The sequence below is a fragment of the Chaetura pelagica genome, unplaced genomic scaffold (genome assembly GCF_000747805.2).
Source record: "Chaetura pelagica isolate M959 unplaced genomic scaffold, ChaPel_1.0 scaffold116, whole genome shotgun sequence".
In the NCBI taxonomy this organism is placed as follows: domain Eukaryota; kingdom Metazoa; phylum Chordata; class Aves; order Apodiformes; family Apodidae; genus Chaetura; species Chaetura pelagica.
This window is the reverse complement of record NW_009953655.1, coordinates 863,387-881,878: the sequence shown is the minus strand read 5'-3', so window position 1 is coordinate 881,878 and position 18,492 is coordinate 863,387. Positions and strand designations below refer to the sequence as shown.

Here is an 18,492-nt window from a genome sequence, read left to right as displayed (position 1 = left end):
CCTCCCCAGCTGCGGCCACGTTTTCTGTGATATCTGCCTCCAGAAAGGTAATGGCTGCTGCAGGCCCGGGCGGCTCGGGCCTCCGCTCCTGCAGTGCTGGGGGTGCACACTGGCCTCAGCCACTGGCATTTCTGACCCTCTGTGGGAACAAATTATTCTTGTCAATCCAACGTTATCGATAAACCTTTTCAATCCTTGCTGTTGATTTTCTTTAAGTAAAAAGACTGCCTGTGTCTCTCTCCACGGCTGGAGTAATGGGGCTCTGAGAGGAAGCCTTAGACGCAGAAAACTGGAGGCTTTAATAAAAACCGAGTTTGGATGCTTATGGTCCATTTTTGTGCTGTAGAAAAAATGAGGTGGCATTCTGTTCTAACTTTGGAAATGGCATGCTTTTTGTTAGTGAAGGAGCAATTCTGCAAAACATAGGATTTGTTTGGGGCAGGTTTTGATAATGGTCTTAAGAGATTTTGAATCTCAGCCACTGAAACTCTAGAAAATTTTCAGCAGCATTAGGAGGACAGGAGGTGATGTGTGAAGCTGTAGTGTGTGGTCTGCCTTTCCTGAATTAAATTCTGGGACTCCTTGTGATGTGCTGAGGTGAAGGTCTGTTTAAAGGATAATGGAATGAGGAAGCTGTTTTTCCCTTTCAGGTCATGCTAAATGCCTTGGTTTTTGTAAGGACACACAGAATAAATGATCGATCTGTATTTCAGAATTAAAAGGCCTTTGGCTACCATTTTTCACAGGATTGCTGTTGAGGAGAGAGTATCATAAAATGCAGCCTTTAAGTACAACTTGCAGAACCCTAGAACCTAAACAAAAGCTTTCCTCACTGCTGTTCATAGTGTTTGGCAGAAAAAACAATGAGACATTATATATATATTAATTCAGTACTAATAATATCAAGCTTAAAATGTATTTATGCTTTAAAGTTGTTTATAAATATTAATCCTTAGAATCCTTAGAAAGGAAGCAGCTAGTAAAATTATACATTATAAGTATTGTAATAATATGCATTTATTAGAAATATTTGCTAATAGATTTCCAAATAATCAGAGGCATTTTAGAAAATGATGGAATTTTATAAAGTGTTGTGATGAATTTTTCACTGGAAAAACTCACAAGGTAAAATTATTAATTCTTTTAAATTAAGCTTTCATATATTTTATTGAGAGAGCCAGACTGGGCCCCAATCTAAAAAGTCATATATCTGGTTGAGTCTAACTCATTAGTGCACTAAGGCATACATTTAATTAAACCAGGCAAGTAGTCTTATTTAAATCAAAGGAACTAAAAGTCACCTGCATACAGTGACACTAATGATATTCATAAAATAATTTACATTAATGCTTAGTTGCAGGAGGAAGAGCTGATGACATTCACACATATTTTCCCTCTGCAACTGTGTGTAATGGTTATAGAATCAAATTCTTTCTTCATGTTTATTTGTGTTTCTTGTGGAACTTTTGGATTCCTTCCATAAGCTTCAAACAAAGGATTAGGCACCAAATTCTATTAAAAATGCATTCCATATCTATTGAGTCTGATGTATATTTTAAATGTCTATTTACCTTACAGGCAAAAAAGATGAATGTTTGATCTGTAGAACTCCTTGTCGTACATTATTCCTTTCAAAACAGGTAAATGAATCTTTAGTATTGTTGTGTTACACTAGTCTGTAGTTTGCTTAACAGCTAAATTATTGACATTACAAAATAATTTCCTTTTGTTTGACAAACAAAATGATAGGTTGGTAGACCTAGATACTTATGTACTGTACAGCTTGTGGAAACTAGGTTTACAGTTTCTGCTGGACTGTAAATCAATCCAACCAAAAAACATAATGGATTACTGTGTAACATCAGTGAATACTTCCAAAATGTGGAAAAAATGTTTATTGACTTTGGCATTTGCACATCAGAGAAAGTGAACTGTAAATAATTATTTCATGCAATGGACTGAATAAAATATCTGCATAGTAGCTCGTCAATGTTTTCAAGTGTATTTGATTTATTCCCCCATTTTCTCATAAGTTTAACTGTTTTCCTCATAGCCATGTGATTAAAAGAAGATCCAAAATATTGCTGGAAATTCTAGCTATTCCCTAGAGAATGAATGCTTTTCATTCTCTTTCTTGAGAAAACATTAGAAAGATTTAATTTTCCCATTTATCCTAAGCTGATTTCATAAATGAATTGTGAAAATATACTTTCCTAAACTGGTGCCTACCTAAGAGACAAGCCTGCCTTCCAATGATGGAAATAAAATATAAAGAGCATTCAATACAGCCAACACATGAAGTTCTACAAGTCTACAAGATCATGTGTATGAAATAGAAGACAGTTTGGGACTAACCCTCAAGCAATGACCTTGAAGAAGACCATGATTTCTCTGCCTCTCTACATATGCTTAAAACTGACCTGGTGTGTATCTAAATGCAGAAATCTCTACGTCTGCATACAGTATATAAAAAAGTAAAAACTCATTACAATGTATTTCATATTTATAAACACAGAATATTGTAGAACTGAAGCAGGGTGAAGGAGACAATGCTATCAAGAATAAAAATTTGCAGCAAAACAACAGAATGGCAACATAATACAAAGGAACAATGAAGACAGTAATTAAACAAAAAACCTCACCAAAACCAGAAAGCCTCGCATAAAATTTTTAAAGGAGGTATTTTAATAAGCTTTCAATATCAACCTATCCTGGCTACGAGTTTCATTATTAATTTCAATCACAGCATATTTTATGTTGTCAAGGACCTCTGGAGGTCATATTGTCCAACACTTTGCTCAAAACAAAGCTAATTTTGAATCTGGTTCAGTCTTAAATTGCAGCATTTCAACAGAACTTCATAATTTGCTTAAAAAAATACTGAAAGAATTTTAAAATGCGATGATTTGGATACTAAAAAAAATATTAGATGTTTCATTAGAACCTACTACTGCTTTGAAGCACTCGAAGGAAGCACATTACCATATTCTTTAAAAAAAGACATTAATGATGATTGCTTAGCCTTGATTAAGAACAGATAAAATGATTGGAATGGTAATTAAAGATGCATATAAAAAAGTCATGGCGCTATAATTCAGGAACCTGAGTGGAAATATACCTGATAACCTTTATGAGTGTGATGCTATGAAAGAATTTCCAATGAGTAGGAGGTCCTAGAAATGTGTTAAAACTCCTCATTAAATTGTATATTGGGGCAATCAACATCTACACATTAAATATTCCCATCCTTACGGTAATGCCTGCTTGTCACCTTTATATCTTGCTTCTCTGTCTCCCAGTCCCCACTTGCTTTTCCCAAGGGGTTGGTTAAGTGTTATGATAAATCAGAATCCTGCTGTTCATTATTTCAGAATACCATGATAGGTTCTTAAATCAAGGTCGTTGCTTTGTTAGGATCCTAGGTAGGTTTCTATAGCTTGCCTCCTATGAATATATTAAAAAAGATGCCAAATGTACTTTTATGAATACATTAATTTTTCTAGATGAAGTTTTATTATCCTGTTCATATTTTCTTTATTTAAATACTGTAGACAGGTTAGACTGTGCTGTCTGTCTGCTTTTGTCTTGCTCAGTCAATTCACTCTGTGGAAATTTTGGAATGCTTTGGCTAGTGCCAACCAAATTCAAAAGAGCAGAGGAAGTCTCAAATACAATTAATTTCCTCCTGTGAGTTATCTAAAAATCAGTAGCTGGGGAAAGTAAGGAAGAGCAGTTCAGTTCCCCAGGTGAGGGAAACCCAAGTACAGCTCATCAATAATGCATAGTAACCATGTTCATGCCATTTTGATCAGAGGAATTGTTTTGCAGGATATTTAAATAGCTGATGTCAGAATATGGGGGGAAAATAGAAATCTGTTTCAAATGCCGGTTATTAATTTAGCTCCTCACATGATTATTTTTCATACATGCAGGATTCAATTCTCATTATTAAAACTATAGAATGTAAGCACGCATTGTAAATAGGTTTGGCAAATGCAGTTTTATTTAGTCTTGCATATTTGATTTCATAGTAGTGTTACACTATCATTAGAGTAGGTAAATTACTGCCTGTCTTTCTCTACATTTGTGCATTTCCAAATGGAGCAAAATCTAATTATTTTGTGTTTCAGTGCAGTATTTTTAACTTGTGAGAGCACTTAACTGTTTTCTTAATAGTCTAGAAAACTGTTTCATTCACAGATGGCATACTTCTTATTTCTTTCAACAATGCACCTTTCTTTAATTTTTCAATTTTTTACTATATTAGGATTAATTTACAATTTGCTTGCAACAGTTTCAGTTCTCTTTGATTGGATTTTGAAAGGTGTTTCCTTACATGAAGGATGCCTTTTTATTGGACAATTTTCTTCTATCATCTAAGAATGTTTATACTGTTTTTGCTTTTTATTCAACTTTTGGCTACTTGTGAAGCTACCTTCTATTATACAATCATGATTTGTAAAAGAGAACTTTCCAGTTTGTAGTTTAGATCTTGATGGGTTGTTTGTTTTTGTTTGTAGTTTTGGGTTTTTTGTTAGATTCCTTAATTTTAAAAGCTGTTTACTGTTAGAATAGACTACTGTGTATAAATGTGATCAATGTTAGTTCTTAGTAAGTATTTTAGCTTAGCACAATACATAGTATAACTATTTTTGGGTTGCATTTGATTTGTTTTTCTTATGAATAAATTAGGAATACATTTATGTTAGACATTAGGAAGAAATTATTTAGTGTGAGGGTGGTGAGACACTGTAACAGGTTGCCCAGGGAAGTTGTGGAAGCCCCATCCCTGGAAGTGTTTAAGGTCTGGTTAGATGGGGCTTGGAGCAACCTGGTCTAGTAGGAGGTGTCCCTGCCCATGTAGGGGGGATGGAACTAGATTATCTTTGAGGTCATTTCCAACCCAAACCTTTCTATGAATCTATTATATGATTCTAGATTAAAGTAATACTCAAGTAAGTTACCTACATTGCCTTGTAGACCAGGATAGATATCCAAGTGTCCCTATAATTCTGAAATTCACATTTACAAATTACATACAATTTATATTACAGTAAGGGCATTACATAAAAATAGGATTGTTTTCAATTTCTGTATCATCCTCTTCTTAAGCTGTCCATTTTTTATTTATATACAACAATTGATTTAAGGAACACTTCACAAAATGCTTTAGTTAATACAACTTGCAAATAGAAGTGCTAACCTTGATGTACTTTCTTTTCTTGGTAGACAAATCCTGATATTCAATCCCTGTTCATGGGAATAGACACGTTATGCAAGAAATATTCAAAAGAAGTAACACAGGTGAATCTGCTTTAAAACTTTTTAAGTCTAAACAAGAATCACCTACTTCTGCTGATTTTTATATAAATAGAAATATATATGATTTAATGCCTGAAAATTGATGTATGCCGGTTAATGTCTTTACTTTCACAGTTACGAAGTTCTTGAGAAGGCCTACATTATTCATTATGGGTACTGCTTATGTTTTCAAACTCTCTCTGAGGATCACTAGTCTGATTATTTGTAAGTGCAAGTGTAAAATCACTTTCCGTGCCATGAAATGAAAAATTAGATCTGCCTGAAACTTAAACATGCCCAGATAGCATGCCCTAATTATAGCAAGAAAAGGTTACACAGTGAAAACCTAAGCTGGCTGAAGTCTTAAGCTTCTTCTTTTTTTATTTTTTTTTTCCTCCAGTCAAAACAGGTCTGCTTTTATTTTTCATACAGATGCAATAAATTATTTTAAGGTAAATTCCTCCCCTGCCTTTTGTAAACTCTAGGCAGGATGCCTTCTTTTAGGCTTAGTTTCCAGTCCAGAATTTCAGTAGCTGTCTGGGTTAAACAAATTTATCTAAACTCCAATCGCCTCCTCATTTTCTGCATCTCTTCAGCTTGGTTTGAGGACTTGTCCTTGTGCTCATCCTTCTTATTAGAGTATTCCAGTGGCAGTTTCAACAACTCATGATTGAACTGTGGCAGTACACCCCCCCTGAACACTCCTGTAACCTTCATTGTGTGTTGTCATCTCCCTTGGACTGGTACTTCTCTGATCTTGGGAAGAGCTTCCCAATCCAGCATAAAAGTAACCCATGGATTCACATTTGCTCAACTCTATGCTTACAAACTTCTCCAATCCTGAGCATGATTCCTTTCTTCAGCACTCCTTCTCCTGAGCTGCATAGCTGACACAAGGTTAACAAGAAGCCTTCCTCCATCCTTCCATATATATTTTTAAAAAACATGTACAGTGATTAGCAGTTATTTTGTAAAGTGTACAACTCCAGACAGCTATATCACCAACCACAAGTGAATATGAACTTCTGTAATGTGTCAAAGACAGGAAAAATTGGACATGATCTTAAAAGACCAAGGTGGGTTTTCTGTAGCCTGAGATAACCCATGGGTAATATATGAAAGTGCAATTAAGACACTGAAGTATGTTCAGAACTTCTACTAGCATCAGAAGACGTAAGTGCAGTTTCTGCTCTGTTAGGGCAAAGGTTTATCTAATATTTGTCACAACAGTGGGTGCTTAGGAAATAGCATGAGAACAAGGCTGGCACATAGTGATATGTCTTCAGAACAGCCTTCTAGCTTTCAATAGTTTGTAACACAGGGATTTCTCAAGGTGGGGATGATGCCTTTGCATTCAAAAGATTCTGTGGATATTGTTCCCATGTAATTGTCAAGTTGTTTTCTGAATATTTAGCATCCATCACATACTATGGAAGGGAGGTCCAGAGGTTATAATTACCCTGTGTGATGATGATTTCCTTTTTCAGGTTTTCACCTGCTAATTTCTTCTGGTACTCTTGAATCAGAGGAAAAAGCAACCATTCCCATACACTCCATCTTATATGATAATTAGCTTTAGACTGCTAATAAACCCCTTCTTCAACTGTCTTGTTTTTCAGTCATGGAGGGTTATATATATATATATATATTTATTTTTTTTTTCACTGAGGCTTTTACATATCTTTGATTTACTTGAACTATTTCTAAACCTACTATATCCTTTCTGACATGTTAAGCAGAGTGAGGATATAGCACATTTTTTAAAGTGGAATAATGGTGTTCTCTATTCTGTTCTATTCTGTTCCTTCTTTAACCACTTTAAGATCTGATTTGATTTTTTTGACTGGTCCTGAGCACAGAATTTACATTTTCACAGATTTCACCTTTTAAACATCCAAGGCCTCATATCTGTGTGGTGGAAGGCAGCTCAGAGCCATTACTTTCTGAGTGGCTCTTTCTTCCATCAGTTCTTCTGAAGACACTTCTGATCCTTTCATGAGTATCCCATAGGAACCTCCCAGGCCCTTCTACAGTGAATAAAAAGTAACTATTTCAATTAGCTACTCCAGAATAGGGTTCCTTCTTCGAGTTTCTCAACTTGGTTGTCTCTATCTATACACGTTTTTCTGCAGTTTTCTTAAACATGAGAAGAAATATTTATTAGTAAGTTATTGCCTATTGTAATTTGTTCTTCAAGCTCTTGTCTTACCTACTTTATATGTTTTTACTTTTAACCTGTCATGGTTTATGATCCTCATTTGGACACAAGAAGTGCTTGCACACCACCAGACAGTGTGTTTAATAATTATTTTTAATTAACAGTATATTTTTACAAGGCAAGTTATAATTGCCAGTAAGACACATTACTTTTTATGTTGCCATTAATTTTATGTGTTTGCTTAGCACTAATGAATGAGAAACACCACAGCTAAACTGGCTTTCCAATACCTTTACCTTGTTACTGAACATAGTGTTCAAATACAAATTCAGTGAAATAAATCTACTAACTCTAGAGTTAGGTCATGCTACATTATGTAAACTTTATAAGACTTTCTCAGGGATAATAACTTGGAATATTTTGTTACAAAAGATTTAAAGAAGATATGTTAAATAATCATTAAAGCATAGATAAACTGGAATACTGTGAAGTAGATCTTAATCTCTTTTTTTTTCTGAGGTTGCATAAATGTAACTAGGGGAAGCCTGGCATAACTATTGCTTTTTTAGATTTCAGAATTCCAAGAAAAACATCGTAAACATTTATTAGCATACCAGAGACAAAAGGTAATTCCAATTATGATATTCTCATTCTTATTGCTTATGTTTGCCTTGTTATTATGGTTTATTTGAAAATTATTTATCAAGATTGCATAATTTCTGTTATTAAAAATACCAGTTTTAAATGCTCTATAATCTGTGAGGATTTCCTGATTATTTTAGTTGTGGGGTGACAGAGATTAAAAGGAGAGTCAAAAGACAGGGAGACAAGAAACAAATTCACTGCATAAAGGAAAAAAAGTGGGAGGAGATTGATACTCATTTGATAAGGCTAGAGGAAAAAAAGAGCAGGGCTGACAAACAAAACGAGAAGCTTGAGCAATGGAAAACAAGACTAAGAGCTGAATTAGGGGTAGCTCAGAGGGAAGAGGAATATAATTAATTATTCTGCGGAGAAGTGGTACTGAATTTGTGACTATGCCTCTTCCTCTGTACATTGGAAAGAAAATTTCTTTTTCATTTCCCAGCTACTTCTAAATATGTGATAAAATAGTTGGCTGTTTCATTCATTTCTAAGGACATGGTCAGGTAAATTACTTAAAGGTGCTTGGCCTTACTGGTTAATAAACCTATCAGTAGGTGTCCTATGTGTGAAATGACAGAGGTAAGCTCATAGAGCTGGCCAATTGGCCATCTTGTGTGTGATGAGAGAATCTACTGTGGTTCTCATGAATAGAAAAGCTTGGAAATGTGCTTTGTCCCCATTCCCCCCTGTTTTTCATTACTGCATTTTGGCATCAGTCCTGGTGTACTGTGGAGTGGGTAGTTCTTTCAAGGTCCTGTGCTTCTGCTTTCAAAGCCAGGCCATGGAGAAATCCTGATTTTATGCCCCTTTCCAATCTATTGTACTGACTCTGGATAGTTAAATGAAAACCTGTAGACAAAGTAATAAAGCTCTCAGAATTTTTCATAAATAGAAATGTTATCTCTAAAGAACCTGTGCAGAGTTTTGATACATTTTGATGATAAGTTTCTAAGTTATTTACTGTTGAGATATTAATTGACTAGTGGTTCTAAAGAAGTCAAGGACACTGCTAGACCTCAGGGAGCTGTTCAGGTGACAGTATAGAAACAGCCAAAGATTTAGGTGGTTGCTATTTGGGTATATTTGCTGTTGTTTTGTACATTCTATGTATTTTTTAATATTTTAAGACTGCACTGGATCAGGGTCAGAAGAGGCTGGTTGTCTTAAACACTCTATGTGCAGCTATGATGACACTGATGAGGCTTTTTTGATGAAAGAATGGTTTAACAGTGAGGCTGAGGTGAGCAAGGAGGAGTTTCTCTGAGTGATGATATACCCATCTCCTTCCTGTGAGTTTCAGTTAGCAATGCTCCCTGTTTCAGGATTAATGGGAGGGACTTCGAAGGATCTGGGGAAGTATAGGTCACAGCTGGCAGAGGCACACAGGATGAGAGAATGGGAGTAGATGTTCACAGTCAGGGTTATAATCTCCATATGAGTCTTCCTACCACTGATTTTGAGATGAAGATGTGTGGGGAAAGGATGAAGCAAGTGTTATTTACAGTATTCAGTATGGCAGAGTGCAGTGAGCCCCCAAGGAGGTGAGGAAGGACTAATCTGCCCTTTGGCACAAGTGCCTCTTCCTGTCACTCTCCACTCTGAAGGTCTTTGCCTTTGGAAAAGTTCTGCATAAGGAAATTCACAACCACGTTCTCATACTTGGTTATCTTGTTTGTGGTCTCCTTCCTTATTTCTAGTATGTCATCCTTGTCACTGTGAACCAAAAACTTTCATGACCTTGAGAAAAGATTTTTTAGTTGCTCTTTCTGTGAGTTATATAAATACTCATGTGCAGTATTTGATGATGGTGTGTGGTGTGGGCACTCGCTGTCCATTTTCCTGGCAAGTCTAGACCCTATGTTGTGCTAGGACACAAAGACATTGAAAATCGAATAGTTATTCAACTTCCTTTGGGCATTTTGGCCTTAAAAGAATCAAGTTCTATGGAGTGACTGGGTGAAGTGCTTTGTTCCTGACACCTGTACTGGTCATTTTCTTAGTCAAACCTAGCTCTCTTTTTCTTCTAGGAAAAAGTGAATAGAAGAATGCAAAAAATCAGATCTTATATAAATTAGATTTTGTCTTGAATCTGTTTTGTAAAGTTTCACATCTGCAAAAAACAGCTTAATATCTCCCACAAATAGTATGATTTTATAAAGGTATATCAGATAAAGTTATTAAATAATATTGTGAGAAGAAGCATGAAAAGTTAACAAGAAAATTAATCATTTATCTGAAATAAAAATATGAATAGGATGAAGTCGTGAAGTACTAAGGTAATGCAATGGAACTTCAGAAAAAAATATGGATGGAGTATTGAGTTTATTGAGTAAGCTTTTATATCCTCCATAAAATATAATGTATGACCATGTGATAGAAGACTAAAAAATACTTCTACTAGGGAGCTGACCTAATGTTCTTGACCTTAATGTTCTCTGAGTTTGCAAGCTCCTAACATTCTTTAATGGAGATATTTTTGGCTATCTATAAAAAAAAAAAAAAGATAAATACTCTTCACATAAGCCTATTACAAATAGATATTGCAAAGAACTGAATAAATATTTTGTCTGAAATGAGAAATATGGGAACATGGTATTAGGTATTTTGCACAGTTATTGGTATTTGTCCAGATAATTCCATATTAAATGCAATGTAACTTTTATATCAAATATGGAAAAGCGGAAGAAAAATAAAAGCAAACTATTTAAAACACTTTTCTTTGTATTCATTTATCCAACATTACCAATACACTTAACAAAATGTAATCAAACTAAGTCTGTAACTTCCAAAAAGATGCATAACTTTTTCAGTCTTACTGTTTAATGGATCCATATTACAAATATAGTCTTGTCGCAATAAATCTGTAATAGCAATGGTATTAAAGGTTAGAAAACAGCCTTCCAGCACTTTATAATGCTAGTTGTATGAAAACAAAGTTGTATATCAAACCACTAGTTTTTGTTTAAGTCTGTGATTGTCTAACAGACGGCGAAGTTGGAAGAATCTCTCAAGAAAGTGACACAACAAATGCATCAGCTACAATGGTAAGAGATGGCAAAAGCAGATAGTATTTGTAATCAATGTAATTGATAAAAAAATTAAAAAGTCATGTCTTCTTTGCCTTTCTCATGTATCATGTATAAACAGAAGCAGCATATTTTTTCAGAAATAAATGAATAGTGATTTTTTTAATCAGATCCATTTTATTCACATTAATCAAGCTTATCAGGAAAGAATCCTTTTATGTTTAAATTCAAGTCAGTAGTTACTCTAAAAATGGGCTATTAGCAATCTCTGTCACATATATATTCTATGTTAAATTTTTTATTTGCATGAACATGTTTGTGTTTCTTCCAATGTGCTTTCCAGCATCAGCCTGGAAAACACTATGATATCTTTCCTAGTATTTAGTCCATGTGCAAAACTACCAGAGTTTCACAACATTTTCTGTTTTCTGGTAAAAATCAACTTATTGACTCATCTCAAGTAATTTTTTTTACAAATGCATCAAAGAAATAGTCAAGACGTACCTCATCGTTATCCCCCTGCCTAAATCTTTTAATCTTCTTTATTTCCAACTGAAAGCCAACATTCTTATTGATCCCTAAGTGCACTCTGTGCTACTACTTTTCATTTAATGAGATTTTATTTCAATTTTTTGTTTGAAAATGTCACATATGCAAAATAATTATTCAGTTCTCTTTAGTACTGTGCAACTTTATCCAAAGCACATTTGTTTCTATGTCCTGTTTTGTCCTTCCCATTGCCTAATCTTTCAAAAAGCACTGGGGAAAAAAATCCACCAGGCTTGATCTGCTTTTCTCTTTCAGTGAATATAGGTATTAAGAGCACTTAGAGTATAGTTACAATGCACTTGTCCCTGTAGATCTGTCTTCTTGAGAGAAGCCCTTCATGAATGTCACTTTATGAATACCAATGATCAAGGATTCTAGAATCTCCTAATTAAACCAGTTCATGAAGCCAGCAATTTAGTTGCAAAATTTTGGTGATCTTTGTTACTTTTTTTGTGGGTTCTTTGAGTATAGAATTTCGTTTGGCTCAGGTATGCACATGACACTGTATTGTGCTCTCTAACAGAAAGAAAAACAGTATAAAGGAAACTATGTATTTGGTGGATTGTCATAGTTTATATATTTTTATCCACTCCCTCCTTTTTGTTTTCTGCATCTCCAAAAAATAGCATCCAGGTTGTATCAAATACAGAACTCTAACCGAATTTCAGATTTTTCAGAGTTCAACCAAGACAGTGTGACCTAGGGCTTCTCTTTGCAGGCTGTAGATATATTGCTCCTATTTATGTTTACTGACAAACGTATCAGTTTTACATAGCTGTTGGTGAGTAGCATAAACATGCCAATATCTTTTTTGATAAATAGATTTATTTAGAGTTTGTGAAATATACACATATAAATGAAGATATTTGGCTCAGCTGTAGCTGTATTTTAACATCTGTTGTTCCATAAATTACTGTGTCATAATGTTATCCTACATGGATATTGTTTGACATCTAATGACCGATACATTATGATACAAGGAAGAAGCAAATACCTGATCAAAAAGATTCTTATTTTGCTTCATGGCAAATAGTGTCATGTCAAAACCAGCTATTGAAGGATAAAATGCTTTAATTTAATCCTTCATTGACCAACTACACAAATAAACTAACCAAACCAACTTTCAATTTATATCTGTTGTTTCTTCTGTTTCCCCTTTAGTATGAAACCTCCTGAACAAACTCCACAACTACCATTTTCCAGTACAAGTAGAAAGCCACTTTCCAGTAAGAAGTGTGGTTTTAAGATACTAACTATGGAATATATATGACTGGATATAGCTATGTTCTAATATTACATTTATTAATGACTTTAGTTCCTTCAAGAAAAGAGAATGCTTATTCTTCATATTCTCTTCATCCTAGTCATCCTTCCACTTCTGAAATGTAGGTACAAACCAATCTGCTACTTTTCAATGAAAATTATAACAGTGACAACATACTGATATTTTACATACAGAGTAATTTTTTAAAAAATCTGTTTAAAATAAGTATATTTTCTGATTTTCTGTTTTGATTCTGCACACTAAGTGTGAAAGAGCTGGGGAGGGTCTGATCTAGCCAAGTGTACATAATAACTACTTGTTTAGATTGACATGATGCTGGAAAAAATTCTAAGGCATGATGCACCTTATTCTAAAGACTTTCTGGTAAGATAGATAGATAGTTAAAATACATTAGATAGATAGATAGATAGATAGATAGATAGATAAGATAGATAGATAGTTAAAATACATTAGATAGATAGATAGATAGATAGATAGATAGATAGATAGATAGATAGACAGACAGACAGACAACTTAGTGAGGAACTCTTTCTATTGACTGCAGAGAGCTAAATTACTTGTGGGGTCACCCCTATGTATATCATTGTCTAAAGTTAGATGGGATGAACTCCAGTAAGGCTAATTAAACCTTAAATAAATTAGACAGCCAGCTTGCTCAATCTAAAAGCTTTCTATACCTATGACTGTCTTTACTTTTTATAAAAAAATAAAATTTCAGAACTCCCTTGTGGAAATAAATATGCATATTTATTCTGACCTATATAAAAGAATAACAATGCTAATCAGAAAATAACTTTCTCTGGTAAATGTCTAAATCAAAGCTTAGAATCAATTAATAGATTTTTCTTACTGCTAGTGGGTTTTGGAACAAGTCTTAAATATTCATATGTGTTATGCATTATGTATTGCACTTTGCCATTATTAGTAAAATTTAACATCAGCATAGGATGTAATTTTAGTCATAATGAATGTGTTTGTTAGTTCTGTTACAATGTCATACTTATTTTGATCTTTGTCATAAGAATGGAGCCAATGGACATTGATCCTGTACCTTCACCAATGAGGAAAGTAAGTAGGATTTTTGTATATATGTATTTATAAATGTGTATATATTCATATTCTGATTGTGGTAGAGAAAATATCTTGAAATAAAACTAAAATACATATACTCCCTTCCCACCCCAGCCCCCCAAAAAATAAATATCAGGAACCTAATTTAAATGCATTTTAACTCTATGAAAAAAACTGGCAGCAGAGCGTGTCAGAAATCTGCAGGCTTTGTAAACCTCAGAAATGTAACACTATTTTTCAAAATACCTCAATAATGAATATGCTCATTACACTATAATTAATACCTTGCCATTAATTTAGCCTGAGACACCAACTGGTCCAGCAAGATTATCTGTAATAACTCCACCACAAGATGGACGTATGGGTGAGTAAAAAGAAAGTTTGTAACTGGAGAACAGTTGTATTATGTTAAGAGGGGTAATAAATGAAATAACATACATTAAAAATTTACTGAGCAAACTTGAATGTACAATCACAATGACTCAATCATGTAATCATGTTATAATCATACAATCATGGAATCATTTTTGGTGGAAAAAACACTTGAAAACCTATCATGTAGACTTCAATCCAGCAGACAATAAGTGGTTAAAAATGAAATAAGTCTTTCTGGTGCTGACCTACTTTGTTCTGTGAATAATTATTTGTACCCAAAATACTTTTTGCTGTGCAATCATGGTCAACTGTTGCAAATAAAATGCTGTAACAATGTGTATGATTGAACAGAGCAGGCTTGCAATGCATGTTGCAGACCTTCTATTAACCTTCATAATTTGCTTGGTTTTAATTACCAGAGACTATCACTGTCCATGATGTCATGTTAAAAAACACATGAGGAAAGGGGTAGGGTTGGGGGTGGAAGGGGTTGGGGGGGAAGGGAAGACAAATGGAAGTTACAAAAGTATTTCAGAACAAACTCGAGGTGATTCAGTTGAGAATTTCTTCAGAAAGGTTAGTTTTTATTTTTCTTCCCACCACATCATTGTTAATTTGTGAGGAGTTTCCCAGAATTCCTAATGCTCTGCAGGTCTCCCATCCATGTGTTCCTCCCACTCCTGGTTTTCTATTTAACATGTCTCTGTAGCAGTCCATTCTCAGGCAGCTTTTCACCTGGCTTCATCAGTTAATAGAATCCACCTCCAGCCACATGAGGAGCTTTTAGCACTCCTGTGTTTTCACATGGTGTAAACATCCTGAAACAAAGACAAATGCAACTGCAATGCGATTGTAATGAAGGATCAAAAATTGCTTTTTCTATGTTATGTCTGACTTAAATATTCAGATCCTTCCTAAATGCCTGCTTGCCTATAAATTTGTGGATAACAAGATAGTGAGATGAGGTTTAACTGCTTTTCATTGTAGCTAAATATAAATAGATATTTAATCAGAAAGTAAAATTATATGAAGAACAGTTAAGTGTTCAGCACATTTCAGAATCAACCCATAACATTTTGCAGTGGACAAAGCTGAATGAAACAGAGTGTGCTTGCAAGAGCAAGGGCAAGTTAAATCAGTAATGTAATGGTGCATAAAGAAAGTTTCCTTCTCAGAAATGGATGGGGCAAAGAACAACTGAAAAACTGAAGGACCTCCACAGACCTATCTTGATAGCCTAATAATAATCTAATAAATAAGAGAAGGTGAAAGAAACCAACATATATGCTTAACTTGAAAAAGACTTGCAGGAATGGTGCAATACAATGTTTTAATGACAGATAAGCTCTATGTAAGATTAATGTATTGAGACTAAAGACAATTTTAAACTTTACCCTGTGTTGGAATACTGCTGAGGCCTTCTGATTGCATTCATTTTTGCTGGATCTTCTTCCAGTAAGAGGTACTGGAAGACAACTCATGCCTCAGCAGATATCTTGTGTGTACTAAATTGTAAATATGCATTATATTTTTTTTATGGCAATTTTAATATTTTTCTCAAGGGATATGGTAATTTTATTTGGTCATCCAATACATTATCTTTCATTGTCTATTGTAATTGTGCACCATTTTTAATTCTTGAATAATCTGATTATTAATTTGTCCCAAATAATGCAACTGAAGTACTAATCTTTGTTTCCAAAGTTATCACATAAGTAAAATAGGTAATTCATGTTGGTCCTGTTTTCAAAAATTTATACATACAGGTAGTGTTTCCTACAGAAGTTCTCAGTCTTCTGGACTCATGTCAGGTCAAAACAGTAGAGCAGGATCTACAAGGTAATTAAATACCTTATAGAGATGTTACTGTTTCCTAGGAGAGATTGAAATGTCTCTTGTCTGCCCTGTTTTAATTTGTACACTTAAAGTTACATTCTATATCTGAAGAAATGTTATTGTGCAGTCCAGCTATCACCTATATAACTGTTTGTTGTTGCTGGAAGGTTTGATTTTGAAACCACTTTCTTCAAAAATGTGCAGAGTTAATTTGTGTTCCGATAGGTGGGAATATCTACAGTCATGGGACTTTTATACAAAAGCAATTTTCTAGTATGAAAGTGCAACAACATGTCTGCTTTATAATTCTTCTACAAATCAGAGATGACAACACAATATCAAAGCAAGAGCTGTTCTCTGAATAACCTTAACACCTTCATGCAGTATGTAGCAGGTGTTTCAGACTTTTCATCTAAACATTGAAATCATCTCAAACTGTGAGAATTATTAGCATCAGGAAGAAACGTAAAATGATTCCAGAAAAACTAAACTCCTGTTCTCTATAATCAGAATGCCTAATACATCTTTCTGGCACGAATGTAAAGCATATAGAACAAAATATTGGATTTTTTCATCTCTGATTGTCTTATATTTTTTTTTGTCCTTCAGCTGGAATATGTAGAAAATAATAATTTACAACATTTTCTATTAAAATATTAGCATTATGAATTTAAGGGTTTTGAAAACTCTTGTACTATGAAAGTAGCCTTAAATCATATCCATGCATTAATTTCATTCACAGATCCACACCCATAAGACTACCACATAGTGGATGTTCAGTTACATCATCATCTGGTTCACAAAGCAGTAGAAGAGGGTCATGGGCTGCTTCTGATTTCAGAACCCCTCAGCTGTATCCCTTTACATCCCCTTCCCCACAGCCATCTGCACCAAGACATCCAATCACCATCTCTGGACTTCTGCAAAGACAACATTTAGGCAAGTGTATTTTGTAAAATAACATTTAGCTCTTCCTGAAAGCTTTTCTTCATAACATGCCTATTGCTTATTTGCTGAAGAGGAGTAAATAAGAAATTAACTGAGAAAAAAACCAACAACAAACAATTCAAAATTGAAGTAGGCTGTCAGCAAAAGATGAAAAATGTTGATGTTTATGGTCAGTATTTTGCCATTGCCCTTTGTACATTAGAATATCTGCTGTGAAAATGTTTTCTGGCTTCACCTCATGATAAAATTTTGATCATATATTTTCCATAATTATTTTATAGAAAAATACCAGTTCTAAATAATCCAAAGCATATCATAATTTTGAAAAAAACTAATCTTGTAACAAAGGAATAGAGAAAAGAAAAGCTTCAGTGGACGAAGTGCAATGAACTCAGAGTAACAGCAAGTCTGAGATACTCAATGGGAGTCCTTTAATAAAGCAGAATAGTTGAGTCGACACATGGAAAAGAAGGAAAACATGATCTTTAATGAAAAGAAAGACTGGGAGACAGTTCCTGTGTGACTGAATAGAGTGTGGTAGAAAGGGGGTGACAGTTGACACATCACTGTGTCCAGCAGAGAAAAAAAGGAACATAAAAGGAAACTGCAATATTATGAGAGTAAGAAGTGAAGTATTAGGCAGCTGGGCAGTGCTATATCATGTGAAATAGTGCATGAGCCTGATAGAATCTGTAATAATGTAGAAACTTCAGTTAAAAAAAACATATTTAGATCCATAAAATGAGAGATACAAAAACTCTTATAAAAGAGTATGGTTTGTATATTTATTTTTTATCGTTTTCACTTTCTCTCCTCCTTGAATAAATTCCCAAAAGAATTTACATAAATAAGGTTTTCCTTTAGTCTTACTAATTTTTTCCATTTGTAATTCTATTCTTATTCTAGGATCAACTAATTTTGGAGGACATTCAACAGAAAGATAAACGTCTGTGATTTGTTTTGGTCAGTCAACACCTGCAGAAGCCCTACAAAGTTTTTGGATATCAAAGTATTTGTAATTTCTGTAAAATCTCAAATTGGCATAAAACATCTAACCATTCAGCATGAATAATGTATTTATTCATCACTGATCTTGCTGATTAATATCTACAGTAGTTTTACAGAGGAGTACAAACTTTTCTTGGTTTTAGAAATCTTGACTTAAAACATATTGTGTAAATAAACAGCCTTTATTAACTAAGTGTTAAGACAGAGCATGATTATATATTCAGTGAGGATTTCTTGCTGTGAATACATTGAGCTGCAGTAGAACTCTGGTTTTATATGATTGCACCTGC

At 34.1% G+C, this 18,492-nt stretch overlaps 1 protein-coding gene across 1 annotated transcript in view; it reads left to right on the top strand.

The window, feature by feature from the left end:
* Positions 1-18,138, top strand: part of RNF212 (ring finger protein 212) — a 19,942-nt gene extending 1,804 nt beyond the window's left edge. The window contains exons 2-13 of the mRNA XM_010000285.1: positions 10-47; positions 1,579-1,640; positions 5,230-5,304; positions 8,029-8,085; positions 11,090-11,148; positions 12,841-12,905; positions 12,995-13,064; positions 13,987-14,032; positions 14,336-14,399; positions 16,177-16,249; positions 16,989-17,185; positions 18,101-18,138. Coding sequence (XP_009998587.1) covers positions 10-47; positions 1,579-1,640; positions 5,230-5,304; positions 8,029-8,085; positions 11,090-11,148; positions 12,841-12,905; positions 12,995-13,064; positions 13,987-14,032; positions 14,336-14,399; positions 16,177-16,249; positions 16,989-17,185; positions 18,101-18,138 — 844 coding nt within the window. The remainder of the gene's footprint in view (positions 1-9; positions 48-1,578; positions 1,641-5,229; positions 5,305-8,028; positions 8,086-11,089; positions 11,149-12,840; positions 12,906-12,994; positions 13,065-13,986; positions 14,033-14,335; positions 14,400-16,176; positions 16,250-16,988; positions 17,186-18,100) is intronic.
* The last annotated feature ends 354 nt before the right edge of the window (positions 18,139-18,492 follow it).